General features: G+C 43.6%; 1 protein-coding gene across 1 annotated transcript in view; it reads left to right on the forward strand.

The window, feature by feature from the left end:
* MAL2 (mal, T-cell differentiation protein 2) overlaps nucleotides 2,323-20,181 on the forward strand; it is a 29,480-nt gene continuing 11,621 nt past the window's right edge. Inside the window, 3 exon segments of the mRNA XM_018058377.1 lie at nucleotides 2,323-2,412; nucleotides 2,414-2,506; nucleotides 17,656-17,826. Of these exon segments, the coding sequence (XP_017913866.1) occupies nucleotides 2,374-2,412; nucleotides 2,414-2,506; nucleotides 17,656-17,826 (303 nt within the window). The 5' untranslated portion in view covers nucleotides 2,323-2,373.

A 20,181-nucleotide genomic window follows, 5' to 3' on the forward strand; every position in this document is an offset into this window, starting at 1 on the left:
CAGAGCTGCTGCCTTCATTAGAAGGAAACTGGTGTCATCAAGAGTAAACAGATCATGGTAGTGGTCATGAGGGAAGAAAACCATTCTAGGGAGGAACGCATTTTTTAACAAATAATATGTCACAATAATAGACGAGGTCTCAATGATATATTTTTTACTCCGCTTGTCATTGTGGAAGCAGGAAGAAAGCAGGTATAGTCTAGGATGGCAGAGGATGCATGGATCAGCAAGGAAGGTGCTAGAAGGGACACAATGAAGTTTTCCCCTTGGTGGTAATTTTAAACAAGCACAATTAAGACTCTCCTAAGTCACTAAAAGTTCAAGGTCATTATGCTTTGTTGTTGTTCAGTCACTCAGAGTTTGTGTCCGACTCTTTGCAACGCCTTGGGCTGCAGCACTCCAGGTTTCCCTATTTTTCACCATCTCCTGGAGTTTGCTTAAACTCATGTCCATTGAGTCAATAATGCCTTCTCCTCCTGCCCTCAATCTTTCCCAACATCAGTCTTTTCCAACTTTAAGCTTATTCATTGAAATTTTGGGGGTCCATCACTATAGCTGCACATCCTCATGATGAATAATTTGAAGAGGTCTTCCTTTTGGACACACTTGAAGTGTTTACTGAGAGCTGTTTGGCAGTAAATAAAATAAAACAATCATGAAAGATCATTCCCTGACAGTCTGAGCCTGAAAACTCAAAGCGGGTAGAAAATTTAAAGCAGGTTCATTGATCAAACCAATGAAATTTCCTATTAGATAAATGCCACACATTAAGTATCAGGAAGTGATGACATGAAGAGGTGGGAAGATAAAAGATCTACACAAAAGGTTTCATTCACACCCTGTTTTATGGTTTCTACTCTGATGCTGCCACCACACCTATGAGTTTCGCTTATTACTATAATAAAGAGATAGAATGACTGAAATCTGATGACCAATGCATACAAGTAAACATGGTTCCTCAAAGGCTAAACCTGACAGACAAGATTAGTATTCAATTAGTGTCTGATGATATTGCCTAATACTTTTTCAGGCTGCTCAACATGTGTTTGTATGTTGCTGTGTGTAGCTTTGCTTATCTTCAGCTGATCTTTGAGAAAATTTATCCCTTCTCATTTGTTTTACTCATAAAATATTGACATTAAGACCAAATATAAAATGGGGGTAAATTGGGGCAGGGAATCCAAGCCATACATAGAATGTTTAAAAAAAAAAAACCTTCTAAGTGTTTAAAAGAAAATAACAGGGTCTTCTCTGGTGCTCCAGTGTTTAAGAAGCCACCTTGTAACACAGGGGGCCTAGGTTTGATCCCTGGTGGAGGAACTAAGATCCCACATGACTCTGCAGCAAATAAGACCTCCTGGGGCAACTACTGAGTTCCTGCAAAACAAGGAAAGTTCCTGCATGATGCAGGAAAGATCCCGGGTGCCCTAACTGGGACCTGGTGCAGCCAAATAAATAAATGAATACTTTTTAAAAAACAGCAATTCATAAGTTTCAGTCAGCTGAAACCAATAAGTAAAGCTTTATGTGGAAAATATAACATGCAATTTCATGTCTACAGAGCAGTGTGATGTGTGCACATGTAAAAATTAGAAAAATAGCCATCCTCCTACCAGCTACCATTTAAAGAGCACCTACTTGGGGTTTACTATTCTCATGTTGTATCATGTAATTCAGACACCCATATAGAGCAGATAACCTCAACCCCATTCCACAGATGAGCACACCACTGGCATGCAAAGCAGCCGGCTCCCTGCCCGACATCCACTGCCAATAGATGTTGGCACTGGCCCATCTGACTCCACCAGGCGACAATGTCCTAGTGGTGTTTTTAAAATCCCACAAGAGTCTCATTTAAAATTGATCCACTCCCCTTTTAAGGTGTGACTGATGACCTTGATTTTACCTTGAGTCACAGCTCCAAGACCTGACTTGTAGTTACATTGAGGAATGTGGGATAGGGAAGCTGTGAGAGTTGGGAGGAGGACAGGTGAAGGAAAACGTGGAAACTACGGGGAGGGAGACTAAGGGGGGAAAATAAAGAGCAGGGAAGTGGGGCCAGGAGCGCTGGCCGCCGGGTGGCACAGGGGACCGGCAGAGCGGGCGCAGGAAGAATCCGGCCAGGTGGCCGCCGCACCTGTGCACGTGACCCCCGCGGGCGCCGTGGCGGAGGCGCGCTCACCTGGGCCCACGTGACGGGGCGGGGCCCGGCCTGGCCGAGGACAGCGCGGCCACGCCTCCTCCCTCCCGAGCGGCGCGCCAGGACCCGGCGGGCCCGGGCGGCGGCGGCGGCGGCGGCGGCGGCGGTCGGAGCCCGGGAGGCGGAGGCGGGCGGAGGGAGGCGGCGGCGCGCGGAGACGCAGCAGCTGCAGCATGTCGGCCGGCGGAGCACCAGTTCCGCCGCCTCCGAATCCCTGCCATGTCCTTCCCCGCGCCGCGGGTCACCCTGCCCGCCGGCCCCGACATCCTGCGGACCTACTCGGGCGCCTTCGTGTGCCTGGAGATTGTAAGTGGGGCAGCCTGGGCGAGGGTCGCGTCCTGGGTGGCGAGGACGGGCGGCCGCATCCTGACCCCCCCCCCCCGAGCGCTGTCTCCCTCTGCGCGGTACCCCCGCTCCTGTCCCCCCGACGTGGCCTCCTCCGGCGCTCCTACCCGGGTCCTCCCGGTGCCCAGCGCAGCCCCCATCTGGGCGGCGGCGCCACCGCCCGGGCCCTCTCGCCTGGCACCTGTTACGCGGCCACCTGCTCCTCCGCTGGGACAGAAATGGTCCCGGGAGAGCGATCAGGAGGCTCCGCGGGACCGTGGATTGGAGACTTGGAGAGTAGACGGGCGATTTGGGTTTGGGGGTACCGTCGGAGACCCCGGGAGGCTTGCCCGGGGTGGTTGGCTCGCGGGGTTGGAGGCCTCGCCTGTTGCTACCTGCCATTTTATTGGGTGGTGCAAGGTGTAGCCGATGACTGGGTGACCAGGAGGCCGCCAGGATGTGGAAAGCGGGGTCGGGAGGTACCAGGAAGAGGAGAAGGAAGGCTAAAGACCTGGGCACCTTTTTTGGGGTTTTGGTTTTCCCGTTTTGCCACTCTGAGCGCCCTTTGGATCGGGGAGAGGAGCAGGGCTCAAGAAGCAGAGCAGGGGAAAGGTGAAGCGCAGACGGTTGCCCCTGGCAGTAGCTAATGCAGTGGACTGAGGCCGGTAGGGGAAAGGTACAGACGTGGCTGTCAGGTTCCGAGCTGCCGGCCTTGGCGCCTCTCCCTCATCTACCTTTGAGACTCAGCCCAGTTCCTTGGGCTTAGGTGACCGTCGAGTTATCCGGCCTGTCGTGCAGGCTTCTTGGGCTGCAGACTTGAACTTTTAAAACGTCATTTTATGGAGTTGGGAGGTTTTGAAGCTCGCTGGGAAAAATGTTCAAATATAAATTGGGCAACCTTAGGTTGCATCATGCCCTGAGAACGGCAAATACAGAGGGAAATGTTCGCGAGTCGGCGCCTTTTCTGCAGGCGGGTTTTGTTTGCTCGCTTTGGAGTTTTCCTTTCGCCCCCTCAACCCCCTCCTTTGAGTTTGCATAACCTGGATTTGGGTCGCTTAGGTTTCACTTTTGTGCTTGCGGAGCTGGGACGCCTGGTGAGCATTGGTTTTCCGCCCTATTGTGCTAAGGCACCCTAAGTTAGGTTTTAGCTCAGATTTAAATCTGAAAAAGGAGACAAGTTAAGTTCCAGGCTTTAACATCAGTAATCGGATCGTGACTGCGAGGCTGGAAGAGGCCGATTTGAGTCTGTGCCCAGTTTGGAAGTATCTGAATACTTGGGATGAGGGACGAGCATCCAGGTGAGAAGAGCCAGGAGAGGGAGGCTTTGTGCTGTCTGCACCGCTAGGCCAAGGGAGACAGTGTACACCAGTGAAGGCTGGTGAGAAAGATTTCACAGGTTCTGGGCCACTTGAGTTTGCTGTTCTTCAAACTCCAGTTGTTTGCATACCTCTGTCAGAAAGTGAAAGTGAAGTCGCCCAGTCGTGTCCAACTCATTGCCACCCCACCGACTGTAGCCTGTCAGGCTCCTCCATCCATGGGATTTTCCAGGCAAGAATGCTGGAGTGGATTGCCATTTCCTTCTCCAGGGGACCTTCCCCCATTGCAGGCAGATGCTTTACCATGGGAGCCATCAGGGAAGCTCACCTCTGTCAGAAGTTTTTGCCATATCCACTTGTTCTAGAATTTACAGATTGTGCGCTTAAATGCGTTTACCTTCTGCACTTCAGTACCTTATCTTAGCCTCATCCTAAGCATTAAAAACATGAATTCTCAAATGTGATATGCTGGTTATATTTTTCTAATATTTATTAAAATAGATACTTGTAAATATATACATATGTATGTATATATGGGCTTCCCAGGTGGCGCTAGTGGTGAAGAACCTGCCTGCCAGTGTAGGAGATGTGAATTCAATCCCTGGGTTGGGAAGATCCCCTGGAAGAAGGTACAGCAACCCATTACAGTATTTTTGCCAAAAAATCCTATGAACAGGGGAACCTGGCAGGCTATGGTTCATGGGGTCACAAAGGGTTGGACTGAATGAAATGACTTAGTGGAGCAGAGCAGAGCAGGTGTATGTATATGTAACGATATGTGGCATACATATGTGCATATATATATGCAAAGAAGGCTCATCCCTGTGCTATCAAATCACATGCCATCTCAAGAACCATCTGTGTTTATGTGACACTTTCTGGAAACTCTGCTTAATTCTGAGGGAAAAAAGTGGAAAATGATTTACTCTATTTCCTCTCTCCCACCCCAGTATCCTCTTTATTTATCTAATCCCTCAACTCCCGCCATACTTAATTGCTCAGGCAGATTTTCAAAATAGTCCCTAGGCCAGACTAATTAAATCAGACTCTCTAGGGGAGCACCTCAAGTCCGTGAGGTTTTTCCAAAATCTCCCCAGAGGTACTAATGCAGTCTTGGCTGAGAACCACCAAGGGAGACCTTTATGGGACTCTGTTGACAAGAAGCCTCTCTCCCTGCTAGAACTTTTGCCTCGCTCCATTCCAGGAGAAGTCCCAGACTTCTGGATATTTCAGTCCCAGAAATATCCAGTGTCTTTCCTCTTGTCTCTTCATTTCCTCTTCTTAGCCCACAAGCACTTCTAGGATCTTTATCTAGATAGAATGGCATCACTTCTGAAAGCCACTTCCATTTATTTTCACTTGTTATGGCCAAATATCTTGATAGGTTTAAATCTGAGCCCCACATTACCTTTCACTTGATATCAACATCCCTCCTTCCCAACCCAACCCATGAAAAATAAAAGGACCAAAATATTTCGGTGGAATTGGTGACCTTAGAGAAAGCAGAGAGCACATTGGAACCAAAGTATAGCTCCTTCTTGGCCCTCATCATGTACCACATAGCACTATTGGATTATGTGCTTTAAGAGAGCTGAGATGGAGACCACCTTGGTCCCCTCTTACTATCTAGAAAGTCCACACTGAGGAGGTGCACAGATATGAGCAAAGAAGACACTTTTAAAGCACCTTTGTGCTTTAATTTCCCTCTAATGTTCTGATCCCTTGAAATTGTTGAGTCTCCCATGGCGCCTCTTCAGAAATTTCTCTCTGTAAATTAATGTGAGAAGTAGTTCTAAACACTGATGATCGCCTTTCTGGGGACAGCTTCTGCCAAGGTTTCTAAATATGCCCAGACTCCTCAATTTTGACCTTTTATCAGATCTACTTGTCCTTGCAATTTCTTAATGTCCGAGTGCTGTCAAAACTGAACACTTGAAAACCGAACCTGACAAAGATGCGCTGGGCTCAGTCATCGATGAAACCATGATCTTGGAGTTCATGTCTCACACTAAGAACTTTGCTCCAATAATTTGATTTCAATTCACCTTATTGTACCATATTCACAGTCTCTCAAGTGTAAGGCAGTTGTTGGGGAGATAACTCAAAAGATACAGGTAAACACCAGGTAAAGTAGTTTATAGTGCTGGGTTCCCAGGTGGAGATAGTGCAACTCTTAGACACCTAAGTTGTCCTCCTCTGGCATTTTGCACTCAGCTGTACTTACCAACATGTGCTTGCTTTGAAGAGTTTAATACTAAGTTAGTTTTGCAAAGCAAAGCTTTTTAGTTTAAGATGGGAAGCCTTCAAAAGTTATCATTTTCCAAATCTAATGATTTGATTCAGTGGTTCCTGAATTAATGTTTTCCAAATCATTCTCCAGGTAATTAGTGAACATCTATTGTGTACAAGACATCATTCTAGGAACAAAGATGTTTAGACCCTGCCTCACGTGAAGGAGCTTATAACCTAGTTGAGAGGATATGTCCCCAAATAACTACCATTCAGGGAATAAAGACTCAACCTTGGAAAGTGAACTATAGGCAAAGCACTCTCCAGGCAGGTCTGTTTAGGAAGATGCCATTGGAGCATCTGAACTTTGGGGCTGAGCAAGCTGTTTCCGGTTCTTGTCCTTAATGAGCTTGTCTTGTATTAAAAAGTACAAATGTATTAAACATGGAAAAGAGTAAAGGTCATTATCGTATTCAGCGTGTTTCACAGTTTCAGTGTTTAGGAAACCATCTGCATTCCCCCAGGATAATCCTGAACATCTCTCTCTATGTGAGATAGTCTGAGACTCTTATTCATAGGCTTCCAACTGCAGTGTTTAGGATGCCACAGTAATTTCATGTCTTCCACAAATGATTAAGAACCAGCTATGTATCATACCTTCTTTTATGCCCTGAAAATAGGATAATTAAGTAACTCCTGCTCTTAAAAGAAATTCCTATACAGTGAAGTAAAAGCCAGGAAAGAATTATAATGCTATGTTTGAAGTGATAAAATTGGTTTATGAAAAGTACTGTTGAAAAACAGGGTGGAGTACATCTGGCCACTGGGAAGGTCATATCAGGCAGCTTCAATGGGACAGTGACATTTGAGTTTAACCTGAAAGTGTGAGTAGAGGTTCAATAGACAGAAAAAAAAAATGGGAAGGAGAATTCCAGGTAGAAATGAGAATATGTGCAAACCCCAGAGACAAGAAAGACCATGGCATAGAGGTTTTGGCAACGATTAGTGTTTTTCGACGTGTGTTTTTTTACATGACTCATGGGAAGGTGGCAGGGGAAGAAAAAGGGCAGGTAGAGTTCAGGGTGTGGTTTGCTGAGAAATGATCAGCCAAGGCATAACATTTATTCTGTCTGTGATGGGGAGCTGCTGAAGGACAGAGATAAACTTGATCAGACTTGTGTTGTAGAAATCTTTGAGTAGTGAAGGTTGGTCACTAATGCAGAGAGATTAAAGGCAGGGACGATAGCTAAGGGGCTTATAGCAGTAGTTTGGATGAGGGATAATGCAAACCAGAAGTATGACAAAGAGAAGAAGCAGAGAAGAGACACAGACTTGACATTTAGAAGGTCAACCATGATGTAAAGTTTTGACGTGGCCTGAAATGATCCTAAACCAAACTTGAGTATAATATATAACACAGAGGAATTATACCAGAAAAACAAAATGTTAATGAAAGGATGATGGGGAGGGATGGGCTATGCAGCAGGCATGTGCAGTCACGCAGATAAATCTATGGCAAGGATTTCAGGTTATTTTCAACCCACAGCTTTGACTGTAGATGGACTAAGACATAAATGTTTCACTGTGTAGAGTTTTCCTCTCTCACCCAGAAAATAGATAATGGTTGTAAAGTGACATTTTGTGTCTGCAGTGGTGAAGACGGGGCTATCTGTGAGTATATTTCCCTGTGTTGCTGCTAAGTCACTTCAGTCTTGTCCGACTCTGTGCGACCCCATAGACGGCAGCCCACCAGGCTCCCCCATCCCTGGGATCCTCCAGGCAAGAACACTGGCGTGGGTTGCCATTTCCTTCTCCCATGTGTGAAAGTGAAAAGTGAAAGTGAAGTCGCTCAGCCATGTCTGACACCCAACGACCCCATGGACTGCAGCCTTCCAGGCTCCTCCAGCCATGAGATTTTCCAGGCAAGAGTACTGGAGTAGGGTGCCATTGTGTTAAAAGGATTTTAATTCTTAGCTAAGATTTTTCCTTTGCGTCTGAGTCGAGAATCTCTATCCATGAGAAAGGAGTCTTTAAAACTTCATAAGAGAAAAAAACAAAGCCCCTGCCAAAGATTATTTTCAGCAGTCATTTGCCGTGATTGGCAGCTCCCTAAGAAATATGAAGAACTGAAATATGGGAAACTTTAAACCAAGTTGCTGAAAACCTTGACCTTGAGCTCCAGAGGAAAAGGTAAAGGAGAGATTTGTCTTGTGGAGTCCGATAGGAATGTTGTACCTGGTGGTAGGAGCTGGGGATGGAGTGTGTTTGCATTGATACAACCGAATAGGAAAGACATGGGACAGGAGCCAGGCTGTTGTACCCAATACCACGCGTGTGCAGTACTTAACAAACGCTGTGTGATTGTTCTGCAGGACAAATTGAAGAGTGTGTGAAAATATTTCAGGGAAACTGACTGGAGCGGGGAAGGGCAGCTTTGAAGTATGCCTGCTTAAATTCTTGTCCAGTTTCTTTCTTGAAGAAAGGAAACATTTTATTTAAAAAAAAATTATTTATACTGTTGTGTGAAAATTGTATAACACTTCATGTATAATTCATTTACAGTGCTTTTCAGGTCTGTTATATTCTTCTGTTTCTCTGTATATCCTTGCTATTAATTTTAGAGAGTTTGATATTGGAATTCCAACTAAAAATCTTAATTTACTACTTAAAAAATAATTGTGATATGTATATAGTGGAACTATATGTAACCTTGTTCTGTATCTTCCAAGTCTCCTGTAAATGTGTTATCATACTTTCATAATTTAAAAAAATAAAAAAAGAGAATAGTAAAAACTAAATGGAAAAATCTAGGTGCTGTAGGTATTCACTGTAAAATTCAGTCTTCTTTTCTGTATGATTTTTTTTTATAATAAAACATTGGAGAGGAAACAAAAATTTTTATTGAAATATAGTTGATTTACAGTGTTGTGTTTCATATAAACAGCAAAGGATTCAGTTATACATATATATAAGTATTGTTGCTGTTGTTTACTCACTAAGTCATAGCCAACTCTTTGTGACCCCATGGACTATCAGGCTGCTCTGTCCATGGGATTTCCCAGGCAAGAATTGTGGAGTGTGTTGCCATGTCCTTCTCCATATAGAAGTGTACAGTTTTTTTTACATTCTCTTTCATTATAGGTTATTACAAGAGATTGAGTATGGTTCCCTGTGCTATGCAGTAGGTCCTTATTGATGCTCTATGTTGTGTCTAGTAGTGTATATATATTTAATCCCAATCTCCTAATTTTTCCCTCCACACTTTACTGTTTGGTAACCATAAGTTTGTTTTCTACATCTGTGAGTCTATTTCTGTTTTGTAAGTAAGTTCATTTTTAGCATTTTTTAGATTCCACATATAAGCGGTATCATATGACACTTGTCTTTCTCTTTCTGGCTTACGTCACTTAGTACGATCATCTCTAGGTCCATCCATGTTGCTGCAGATGGCATTATTTTATTCTTTTTATGGCTGAGTCCATGGTGTGTGTATACCACATCTTCTTTATCCATTCATCTGTCAGTGAACACAGATTCCCTGTCTTAGCGATTGTTGGTAATGCTGCAGTGAATACTGGGGTGCATTTATCTCTTCAAAATATGGTTTTCTCAGGATATTTGTCCAGGAGTAGGATGCTAGATTATATGGTATCACTATTTTTAGTTTTTTAAGGAACCTCCATTCTGTTCTCCATGGTGGATGTACCAATTTACATTCCCAACAACAGGGTAGGAGCGTTCCTTTTTCTCCACACCTTCTCCAGCACTTATTATTGCCCAACATCTAAAATGTCATGACTCTTCTTCAGGAGCTTATAGTTTACTTGACTTTCCTGTGTCCTATTTTATGTGAAAAGGGCCATGCCCTTGAATAGTCACCACAGACGACATTCCTAACTTTTGAATAATAGCTTTCAGAAGAAGGGGGATAAAAAGAAAAATAAGAGGCAAGGACTTATACAGTCGTTTTGATGCTGAAGCATTGGTATTTCTGCATGAACATTTTAACCTGGGGGATAACTTGCTACCTATAAACATATGGAAAACAGATTTTAAAAATCAAGGGAAACTATAAATAAGAGTAAAAAAGAGCCAGAACATACATCTCCCTTAAAATATGGGCTTTCCATTTTAGGGTTAGTAACAGCTATTTGAGAAACCAAAATGGAAGTTTAGCTCAGATGGGACAAGGAACAAGTCTAATTCTTTATGACATTGTCATATGTATTTTTAAATCTTTCAAGTGTAAATTGAAATAGCAAATCCTCATTTGCATTAGGTCTTTTCTGTAGATGTCATTTATTGTTGCTTCTCAGGATTTGTCCTTTTTTTCCCTGATTAAAAACAAAACAAACAAAACGCCTTGACAGTGTTTGCTTCTGAGAACTGTACCAGGGCTAGTCCAGGACCAGTTTGAATGGAAATCAGCATGGTGAGAAGGCAGATGGTGACTGATGGAGAGGAGCCAGGGTGGAGGGGGCAAGGCACCAGCAAGCATACTTCGGTCACTGGTTCCATGGCCATTGCAGCAGAATAGGTAAACTGAATAAAATCTTGGTCTCAAATGAAGAATTAGAAAGAAGATTGAAAGAGGTATCATGAGCTAGATTTCAAAAGGTGCCAGCTTCCCCGTAACTTGCTGCCCTAGGCTCCTAAGATCTTGTATGAGGCTGTGGGTGTTGCCAATAATAGCTTAAAAATTGAGAAGGACATGTTCCTGCTTCCCGAGTCTTCGTGCCTATTTTTGCACACCCACCATGTACCAAGGAATGAGCCAAGCTCCAGACAGCAGTGTGTTCCCAGTGTCTCAAGCTGCTCTTCTGGAGCATTGTCCTCTAGAACCATCTATTACACACACTGGTGAGTTTCCATTCATTTCAAAAGAGATGCAGTTGAGCATCCTCAGTATAAAGTGCTGGCCTGGGTTCTAGGCATACAGAGATGTTTAGGCAATGTGGCTGACTCTGACCTCACAATCCAGTGGGCAAAACATGCATGCGAGCCTCTGATTTCAACCAGTCAGGGAAGTCTTTCTGTTAAGACTTGGTAGCAGAGTTTTGTTATCCAACAAAAAGTCTCAAGGCAGCATGCTGGGCAGAAGCATGGACCAGTGTGATGGCCTCTTTGGATGCAGGGGAAGAGGGACCGAGGCTGCAGTGCTGAGAGAGGGCGGCAGGGAAACAAGCACTGCAGGCGAGAGGGTGAGCTTGCAGAGGCTGACAGCAGTCTCCCCCGTGCTGTGTCCACTGGACTGCAGTCACCTCGTGAAAGACTTTGCACTTTTATGGGCTGCCTTGTAAATACACCTATCAGTTATTGTATCTGTTGACTGAAGTATATTCCACTTGAAAACATGTTGTATATAAAATGGAGTTACAGATGATCTATTCACTAGAAGATAAATAGTCTGAACATGTTAAATGTCCTTTAACCATACTGTTTCATGTGCAGGAACCCAATTAGTCAGCATCCATTGAAATAGGAGAGACTGTCAAGAAGATAAGGTGTTCTGAACTTTTGGAGGCCTTCAAACCCCTTTGTGATTCTGATGGACATTGAAGACTATATATGACTGTATACAGAAAAAATGTATAGGCACTTACCTACCCAATTTGATATGATTTTGGAGAATCAATCCGGCCCTTTCCCCCAAGCCAATCCATGGCCAAATTGTAAAAACTCTGCTCTGGGATAAACATTAGACTTTTGGGGGCTGGAATAGCATAATGTTAAGAGTATAAGTGCAGATCCCAGGTCTCACATTTATTAGCTGTATAATTTAGAGCAAGTTATTAATGACTGTATCTTGAAGAGCTTATCTATAAAATGGGAATAATAAGAGTGCTTATCTCTCAGTGTTTGTAAGGCTTAAGTTGGTACAAATAAAACCCTCAGAACAGTGCTTGGAACACAAGAGCTAGGTAAATACTAGCTCATATTTCTCTTAGCCTCGTCAGCTTTAACGTCATACTCAAGCTAACTCTGTAAGCCAGGTTGGGAGACTCTTTTTTCCTCTAGGCATTCTGGTTTTTTCATTCCACTGATATAAAGTGATGAAACGTCCAATATGTAAATAGTAGGAAATTTGGAAAGAGAGGGCTATGCTTTACATACAGAAAGTTGGCAGTATTGAAGTGTTTCTCCTTAGGGGCGGTCTGACCAGCCCTTCACACCTTCAGCTTCACTTACCTTTCCCTGGTCTCGTTCCAAATATTGACTGAAAATAGGTCAGCGGAGAAATTGGCCTGTTTATTTAGTGAATAATAAGAGTATACTAAGATGAAGGTGTCAAAGTGGTTTGGAAATTATTAGCTAAGTTGTCGGAGGGCATGTTTAAAAGCACGCTGTTAGGAAATAAGTGACATTTGAAAAGAAAAAGGGTGTTTGCAAAAGGCATCCTTAGGGGACATAGGAAGACCATCCAAATAGGAGCCAAGTTGAGAAGTCTGTAATCCATGCAGCCAGAATTATCAGTTACTCAAGACCATGGCTCCCCATGGGGTTACGTATTTTTGTCCTTCCACAGTTTCTAGTGAAAACATGTTTTAGCTCCAACTGTGAGGGTTCAGTTTGGTGTAATGTGTGGATGAATGCTGCATGGTTTTCTTATGGCAAGGTTTCAGCCAGGTCACACCCTCTGCCTGCAGGAACCAATCTGCAGTGATGAGCACACACTAAGCCACAGAGGAGACCTGTGGGTTTAGGAATGGGTAGCAACTTAGTCCCTGCAACTCGAGGTGTATTTGAGCACTTAAGGTGCATGCCAAGTACACTTTAATTTGAGCTCAGGAGGCGAGGGTAAGAGGGGAAGACTGATACCAGATTCAAAGTCATGAGCCCTGACTTTACTCCTGGAAGAAATTTCAAAAGGTGGTGCCTTAGGGAGTCTTGTATGTAATTATCAGACTTTTTAGGACACCAGAGAGTGGTGGAAGGCCATAACAGACAAGCGGTCACAAGTGGACTCAGATCCAAGACACACCACCGGTGAGCCGGCATTCCCCACTTCTCAGGCCGTGTGCACTCTCCAGTTGCTGCAAGACTGTTCTCCCTCAGATTTTAACCATTTTTGTGTTCTGCTTTTCACTTCTAAAAACAAAGCTTCCTCCAGAGTCACCTCTACTGAACAAGGATGCTGATAATTAATGTGGCCGGTAAATACGCTGAACTAAGGAATGCCTAGAATCAGGTGAAGAGAATATACTCAACATTGGTAATGTTAGTAAAGGCTCAGGTTTTGTTTTTTTTTTAAGTTGGAGCCAGATTTGGATGCTCAGGAGAAAAGTAGCTTTTGGCAAAAAGAAGAGATAGTGCATTGTGGAGTAAGGAGAAATACTGTGTCAAGGCCCTCCGGACCTGTTTACCAAGGTGGCAGTCTTGCAACGAGGAAGGTGGATCTCCAGAGTGGCTTAATTCTCTTTTCTGGCCCATCCTCTATCTACTGCAGTGAAAGGGTTAGTCGCTCAGTCATGTCCGACTCTTTGCGACCCCAGGGACTGTAGCCCACCAGGCTTCTCTGTCCATGGGATTCTCCAGGCAAGAGTACTGGCGTGGGTTGTCATTTCCTTCTCCATTATTGAGCAAGACTTAAATCTGGGTTTCACAGAATCTCTGATCTAAGGATGTAGTGTGGGTGTGTGTGCGCACGCATGCCTGCAGAAGCATTTGTGGGGGTAGGGGGGAAGGCATTCATACACCTTCCTGCCTCCCCTCCCCTCTTTCCAGCCATACCCACATCACAGATAGGAACGCAAGTCTGTTTCTCATATACACGCCTAGTTCCCTTTCCTAGCCTTTGAGGTATGGGAAGGACAGTACTTTCGGGTCTGACAAGGACAGTTCATCTCTACTGTGTCACGTTAGCATCCCCGGTTACAGCCCTCATCTGCCTTGAAAGCCTGCTTCAGAGCCTGCCTCCCCGGCCTGCCTTCTGGATTCCTCCCCTTCTGCTCCTTCTCTCCTCTCCCCATCTCCCGGAGCACACAGCGTTGAGCTCTTTTTATAGCACTCACCGCAATCTGCTCCTGAATCAGATTTGATGGTGTCTATTTCTCCCTTATTTAGAGCTCCTGGAGACAGAACCTTGCCTTTTTTTTTCCACCTTTTTTCTCAGTGTCCTACTACAGTGCTTGGCAGCAGATTGAGGTCCAGTCCAGCTTTATTACATGTTATGCTTAATTCCAAGAGATCATACAGCATCTTCTTTAGAGGCGTCATGTGATCATAACCTCTGTATCGTATAATGATGCTTATCCTTCTGAGTCTGCCTGTCCCCAGTGGACAATGGCAGGTTGTTCTTTATTCTTTATTTTGGCACCTGGAGTCTCAAGAAATGATTCTTGAATTAATAGATATTTAGTAGTGATGTATATTTCTTGCTGCTGCTGCTGCTGCTAAGTTGCTTCAGTCGTGTCCGACTCTGTGCGACCCCATAGAGTCGCTCCGCCGCCCCTGGGATTCTCCAGGCAAGAACACTGAAGTGGGTTGCCATTTCCTTCTCCAATGCATGAAAGTGAAAAGTGAAAGGGAAGTCGCTCAGTCGTGTCCGACTCGTAGCGACCCCATGGACTGTAGCCTACCAGGCTCCTCCATCCATGAGATTTTCCAGGCAAGAGTCCTGGAGTGGGGTGCCATTGCCTTCTCCGGTGTATTTCTTAAGCAGTATTTAAAATAATGTTGCTTATTTATTGGTGGGAGAGTAAGAACAATGTACCAAGAAGAAGAGGCTGAGAAAAAAGAAGAAATGAAAGATCTTATCACCTTCAAATATGTATTAAACAGTAAGAAAGAGCAGAGAATCTTTTACCAGGAACACTGTTTCTTTCATAGCTACTAAGGTTATGGTTATATTTTTTTAAAGTATATATTAATATTCATGACTTAGATTTACTTCATAAAACTTTCCGGGTTGATGGTTCATGTTTCGTTTGGAATTAGGACTTGAGATATAACAACATTATTATCAAAGTATTAGACTGGCTCTTTCATTATTGTTGTTCAAGTGATAACTTAGGCTTTCCAAAATGTTTTTCAAAGCACTAATGAATTGTGTGGGCCTCTTTTGTTTTTTTAGAAACTTGAATTAATACTTGTACTTTCAGCTTCTAATGAGCAAGTTGGATATTATCTAGCAAGATACACATGATTATTGTTTTTTAATATTTGGCGCTCCGATTGTTCTCCCATGGGAAATAACTTGTTTGTTCACGAAGCAAATATCTAAGAGCCTTCCGTACGCCAGACATAACCTGCTTCTATGACGTCATCTATATTGTTGTATTGTTTGTGGAGCTGGGGATTTATTCCCACTTACCTGTTTGTGTCTCCAGGATACTTCTATAACCTAGGTTTTCATTGCCAAATATGGCACAGTGCCTGACCGAGAGCTAAGAAAGAATTAACTTGTAGATAAATAAATGATATTAGATACAGAGGCATATAAGACAGCCTACTGCCAAGAAGGTCTAGTAGTACAGTTGGACTGAAAGCCAGGGGCATTAATTATTAATACAGTGTTTCTCATCCATGTAACAAATCCACAATAGGGAGTTTGCCCAGAGGGCAGGAAGATGGCCTGAGCGTGGGATGGAACTCAGGAAAGGCCTTCTGGTTGATGTGCTATCCATGGTGAGCTATGCATGGGAGTTTCTCAGAAACACATAGGGAAGGAGCAATATTCTGGGCCAACATAAGTCAGGCCACTCAAATGTGAAAGAGCTTTGTCTCTGGACTGTTCATTTCTTTTTCTATAATGTAAGATGTGAGGGGCTCAGTGGCAAGAGACAAGTATGGAAAAGACAGATTAGCTCATAAAGGGCCTGGAATACCCTGTAAAGGATGTGTAGCCTTTATGTCACACTCTCTCTTTTTGTTGGCTGCATGACATGTGGGATCTTAGTTCCCCAACCAGGGAGGAGCTTTAACAACTGGACCACCAGGAAAGTCCCTAGCCTCTATCTCTTTGGCGGTAGCATGGAGGAGACCGTTGCTGTCAGCTTCATTAAACTGTCCTCACCCGCTAACTCCTCCTCCTCTGTTTTCTCGCTCACTGCTACCTGCCCCAGCCATAAATCTGGGTATTTTCTTCATCCGTTCTTTTGCTCTCATGTCCCAGCCTGCTGCTCCATCACCCCGAGCTCTGCCCTGCAGCCCTGCCAGGCTGTTTCTCAGCCCCCCTGCCCCAGATCATCTCAAGATTTACCTCCTGCCCTGAAACAGCCTCCTCTGCCCTCTGCCCTTCTCCCTGGCACTGTCCTTTGAGCTGTTGCTTCTAGGCAGTGTTTTCTGACTTCTCACAACTGGATTTAGTGCCCCGCGTTTGCCCAATTGTGCCACAAGTGAAGCAGCATTTAAGAGACTTGCTTAATTTCCTCTTTCCTATAAGACACTATGAACTCTGTGATGGCTGAGACCATTGTTTACCGTTTTATGCCTTTTACCCAGCACAGTGCCAGACAGTGGGTATTTACTGAATAATGGGTGTATAAATACCTAAAGTACTTATTCTTATGTCCAACACATAGAAGAGCATCAATAAATGATGAAAGATTTTGTTTTCTATCATGTACAGTGGTGGTGGTTTAGTTGCCGAGTCGTGTCCAACTCTTTCGGCCCCATGGACTGTAGCCCACCAGGCTCCTCTGTCCATGGGATTCTTCAGGCAAGAATACTGGAGTGGGTTGTCATTTCCTTCTCCAGTCATGTACAGTAGCTACAGCTATTCAGTTAGTTAGCATTAGTCACCCAGTCATATCCAACTCTTTGTGATGCTATGGACTGACTATAGCCCACCAGGCTTCTCTGTCCATGGAATTCTCCAGGCAGGAATATTGGAGTGGGTAGCTGTTCCCTCCTCCAGGGGATCTTCCCAACCCAGGGATCAAACCCAGGTCTCCTGCATTGTAGGCAGGTTCTTTACCATCTGAGTCACCATGTGTAGGCAAATCTCACCTGTGTGAGTAGGTCGTGATAAGGACTGAAGCATGGCTGTGAGAAGTGACAGGTTAGAAATTTATGGCTGATCTTTGCTAATAGACTCTCTGAGAAGTGGCGAGAACAGAAGCCAGTAGATGGTAATAAGGAGAGGCGGTGGAGAGATAAATTTGTAAAAATGGTGAACTGGAAAGAAATCCTTAGAGAGGAAACCAGAGAGGCAGCAACGTCAAGGGAAAATACTTAACTTTTTTTTTTTGGAGCATAGTTGATTAACAATGTTGTGTTAGTTTCAGTGTATAGCGAAGGGATTCAGTTATATAATACACATACATATATTTATTCTTTATCAAATTCTTTTAAAAGAAAATACTTTTAGATGGTGAAAGCATGCTGAACCTGGTCTTAGACTGAGGACAAGAGTCCAACAGAAAGGCAGGTTCAGAAATGGTGTGGAGTCAGATCAGGCCCCAGAGCAGAAGCTCTTGCTTGCAGCTGAGAGAAGGCATCTCCAGTAATGATGGAGACATGTCACTGGCGGGGTTGCAGGAACACATGCAGGGGTCTGGGGAGGAACCAAGACAGCGAGGAAGCCTGATGCAGGCATGTCCAGTTCTGTGCCAAATCTATCACTGTGTTTCCTTTCCCCTGCAGGTGTTCGGAGGACTCGTGTGGATCCTAGTCGCCTCCTCCAATGTTCCTCTACCTCTGTTGCAAGGATGGGTCATGTTTGTGTCTGTGACAGCTTTCGTCTGTTCCCTTCTCTTCCTGGGCGTTTTCCTCTCTGGCGTGGTGACTCAGATTAATGCCAATTGGAATTTCCTGGTAAGGGATCTTTATGTCTCTTTCTGGAAAAATGCGAGAAACTTATGAGGATCTTGTTTTGTCCTGAGATGCCAGATCTCTGGTTCTATCCATTACCTCTAGTGGGAGAGAAGAGGTCAGAGCACAGGGGCTGCTGTGTTGCTGTGTGGCCGGCCCAGCTGGACAGCAGGGTCCCAGTTTGTGCAATTCCGGTGTTGACATAACTCAACCATCTCTCTGTTACTCCCTTATGAGTTAGATGACCTTTCTGCAAAGACGGTTTTATTTCACACAACAAATGAATCTCATTACAGTTATTGAACTATCGAACAGATGATTCGGGGAGATGGATGCTGTGCCATATATCTTAAAGTTTTCCATTGATTCCTGCTTCAGATACCAAATACATGTATTCTTTTCAGAAAACAAGTAGCTCTATATTCTACTCTTCAGATAACTTAGAAAAGGCAAGGCCATATTTTACATTTATTTTCAATGTCTGTCCTAGATTAGCAAGAGTAGATACATTTTAAGAAGTGAATTTGAAATTGACACCATTTTAAAAATTATGATACCCTTATATTGGGTCAATTTACATTTCCTTTTTCTCCTATCATGTAGTCAAATCTCTTTCATGCTTGTGGTCATTCACTCTCTGGGGTTATCTGTCAGTGGCCCAGTGGAGCATAAATGGCAGTCCATCAGTGATCAGTTTAATAAGGTTCATGAAGAACCACCACTAGGTTCTTTCACACTTTGGCAGTTAGAAACTTTAATCAGACCTTCAGTCAGGCTTTGTATATGTTTCTTTCATTTGTGGTAGTGTTTTATTCAGCAGCAAGAAAAAATATCTGTTTTTGTCTTATTTATAGACCATACTGAGGAGCATCATCTCAGATGTTGTCAGCAGTGAAGTCTAGCAAATGTGACTGCCCATTCAGTCAGCCAGGGCCAGCTAAGGAGGACGTGTAGTGCTGTGGTTATAATCCTGCCCAGGCTTTGAGATTAGTTGGGTCTGCTTACTAACCAAATAGCCTTGGGCAAAATACTGAGCCTCATTTCTTCCTCTGTAAAATGATAATACCAGCCTCACAAGATGTTTTTAAGGAATAATGGAATCCATGTATTATTAAGTGTTCAGCTTTGTGTCTGATTTATAGTAAGTGATCAGTAAATCATCAAACTCCTTCAATGTGTTGAGGCTTGCAGTTTGCAACTTACAAATTCCCATTTCTTAGGTTGCTGATGCAATGTGTTTCTCATGTTTGCCTTGATTCTCATTAATGATGAGAAAAGATTTCTAATTATTGTTCAAATGATAAAGATCAAAAATCCCCATTTAAGTTATAAATATTATAGATGCTTATTTGCCTTTTTCTAAATTCCTGACTTTCTTTTAATAACACATGAATGAATCAGTCAGTCCTTCATGTTGGAGAGTGCTACTAAGCTCTTTTAATATCAGACTTGAAGATGTACTTGGCCAGTATGTACCAACAGAACAGCTCTACTGGTACTTTGGTACTAGTTAATATATAGATTTTGCCCCAACCTACTGCCTCTTCCTAATCCCCATAACTTGACCCTTTCTCTGGGACCTTCCTGGACCTCCTGATAGCCCGGCAAGTAAAGAGTCAATATCTGGGAAAGTAGTGAGTCTCCAGGATCCTGCAGTGCTCAGCATTCTCTCTAACTGGTCGAGGCACATGTCTTACCAATGTTTAAATATGTTTCAGATATCACTCCTGATTTTATTAGATGTACATTCATATCCTCTTTTTCTCTTTTGCTCATATGGAGCCTTATCTTTGGTATTGAGCCCAAGCATTAATATTTTTTATAAATTTGTTAGGTTTAATTAGATTTTCTAAACTTATATTTCTTCCCAGTTTTTGTTGCCTTGTATCTGATGTTCATACAATAAAACATGTTTTTCTTTAATTAAACCACTTTATTAAAGGGACAGTTAAAATGACCAGTCTGTTCCATAGGTCACCTGCAGAGCTCATCTTATGGGTTTTTGAGTTAGAGTAGTCCACTTTTACTGAGAGAAAGCTGGGGACAGCAACACGCACTACACTTTGTGGAGGTTATTAGTACTGTCTTGTCATATAGTGGGTATAGTTTCAAAAAGCCAACTCTTGCCTTCAAGAAATTTGCTTATATGCTTACATAGTATTTAGAAAGGGCACCCTATCCCCCTTCTTTTGTGATTTTCGGCGTTCTTAGTCATTTCTGACCACATGGTTGCTTTTGATAGGTTTTGCAATTTATTTTGTACACTCAGCCAGGAGAATTTTTGAGCCATGCGTATCATGCAGTCATCACCAGATGGTAACAATTTTTAATTGCTGCCTTCTGGAGTTGTTAAACATT

This window comes from Capra hircus, chromosome 14, assembly GCF_001704415.2.
Source record: "Capra hircus breed San Clemente chromosome 14, ASM170441v1, whole genome shotgun sequence".
Taxonomy (NCBI): domain Eukaryota; kingdom Metazoa; phylum Chordata; class Mammalia; order Artiodactyla; family Bovidae; genus Capra; species Capra hircus.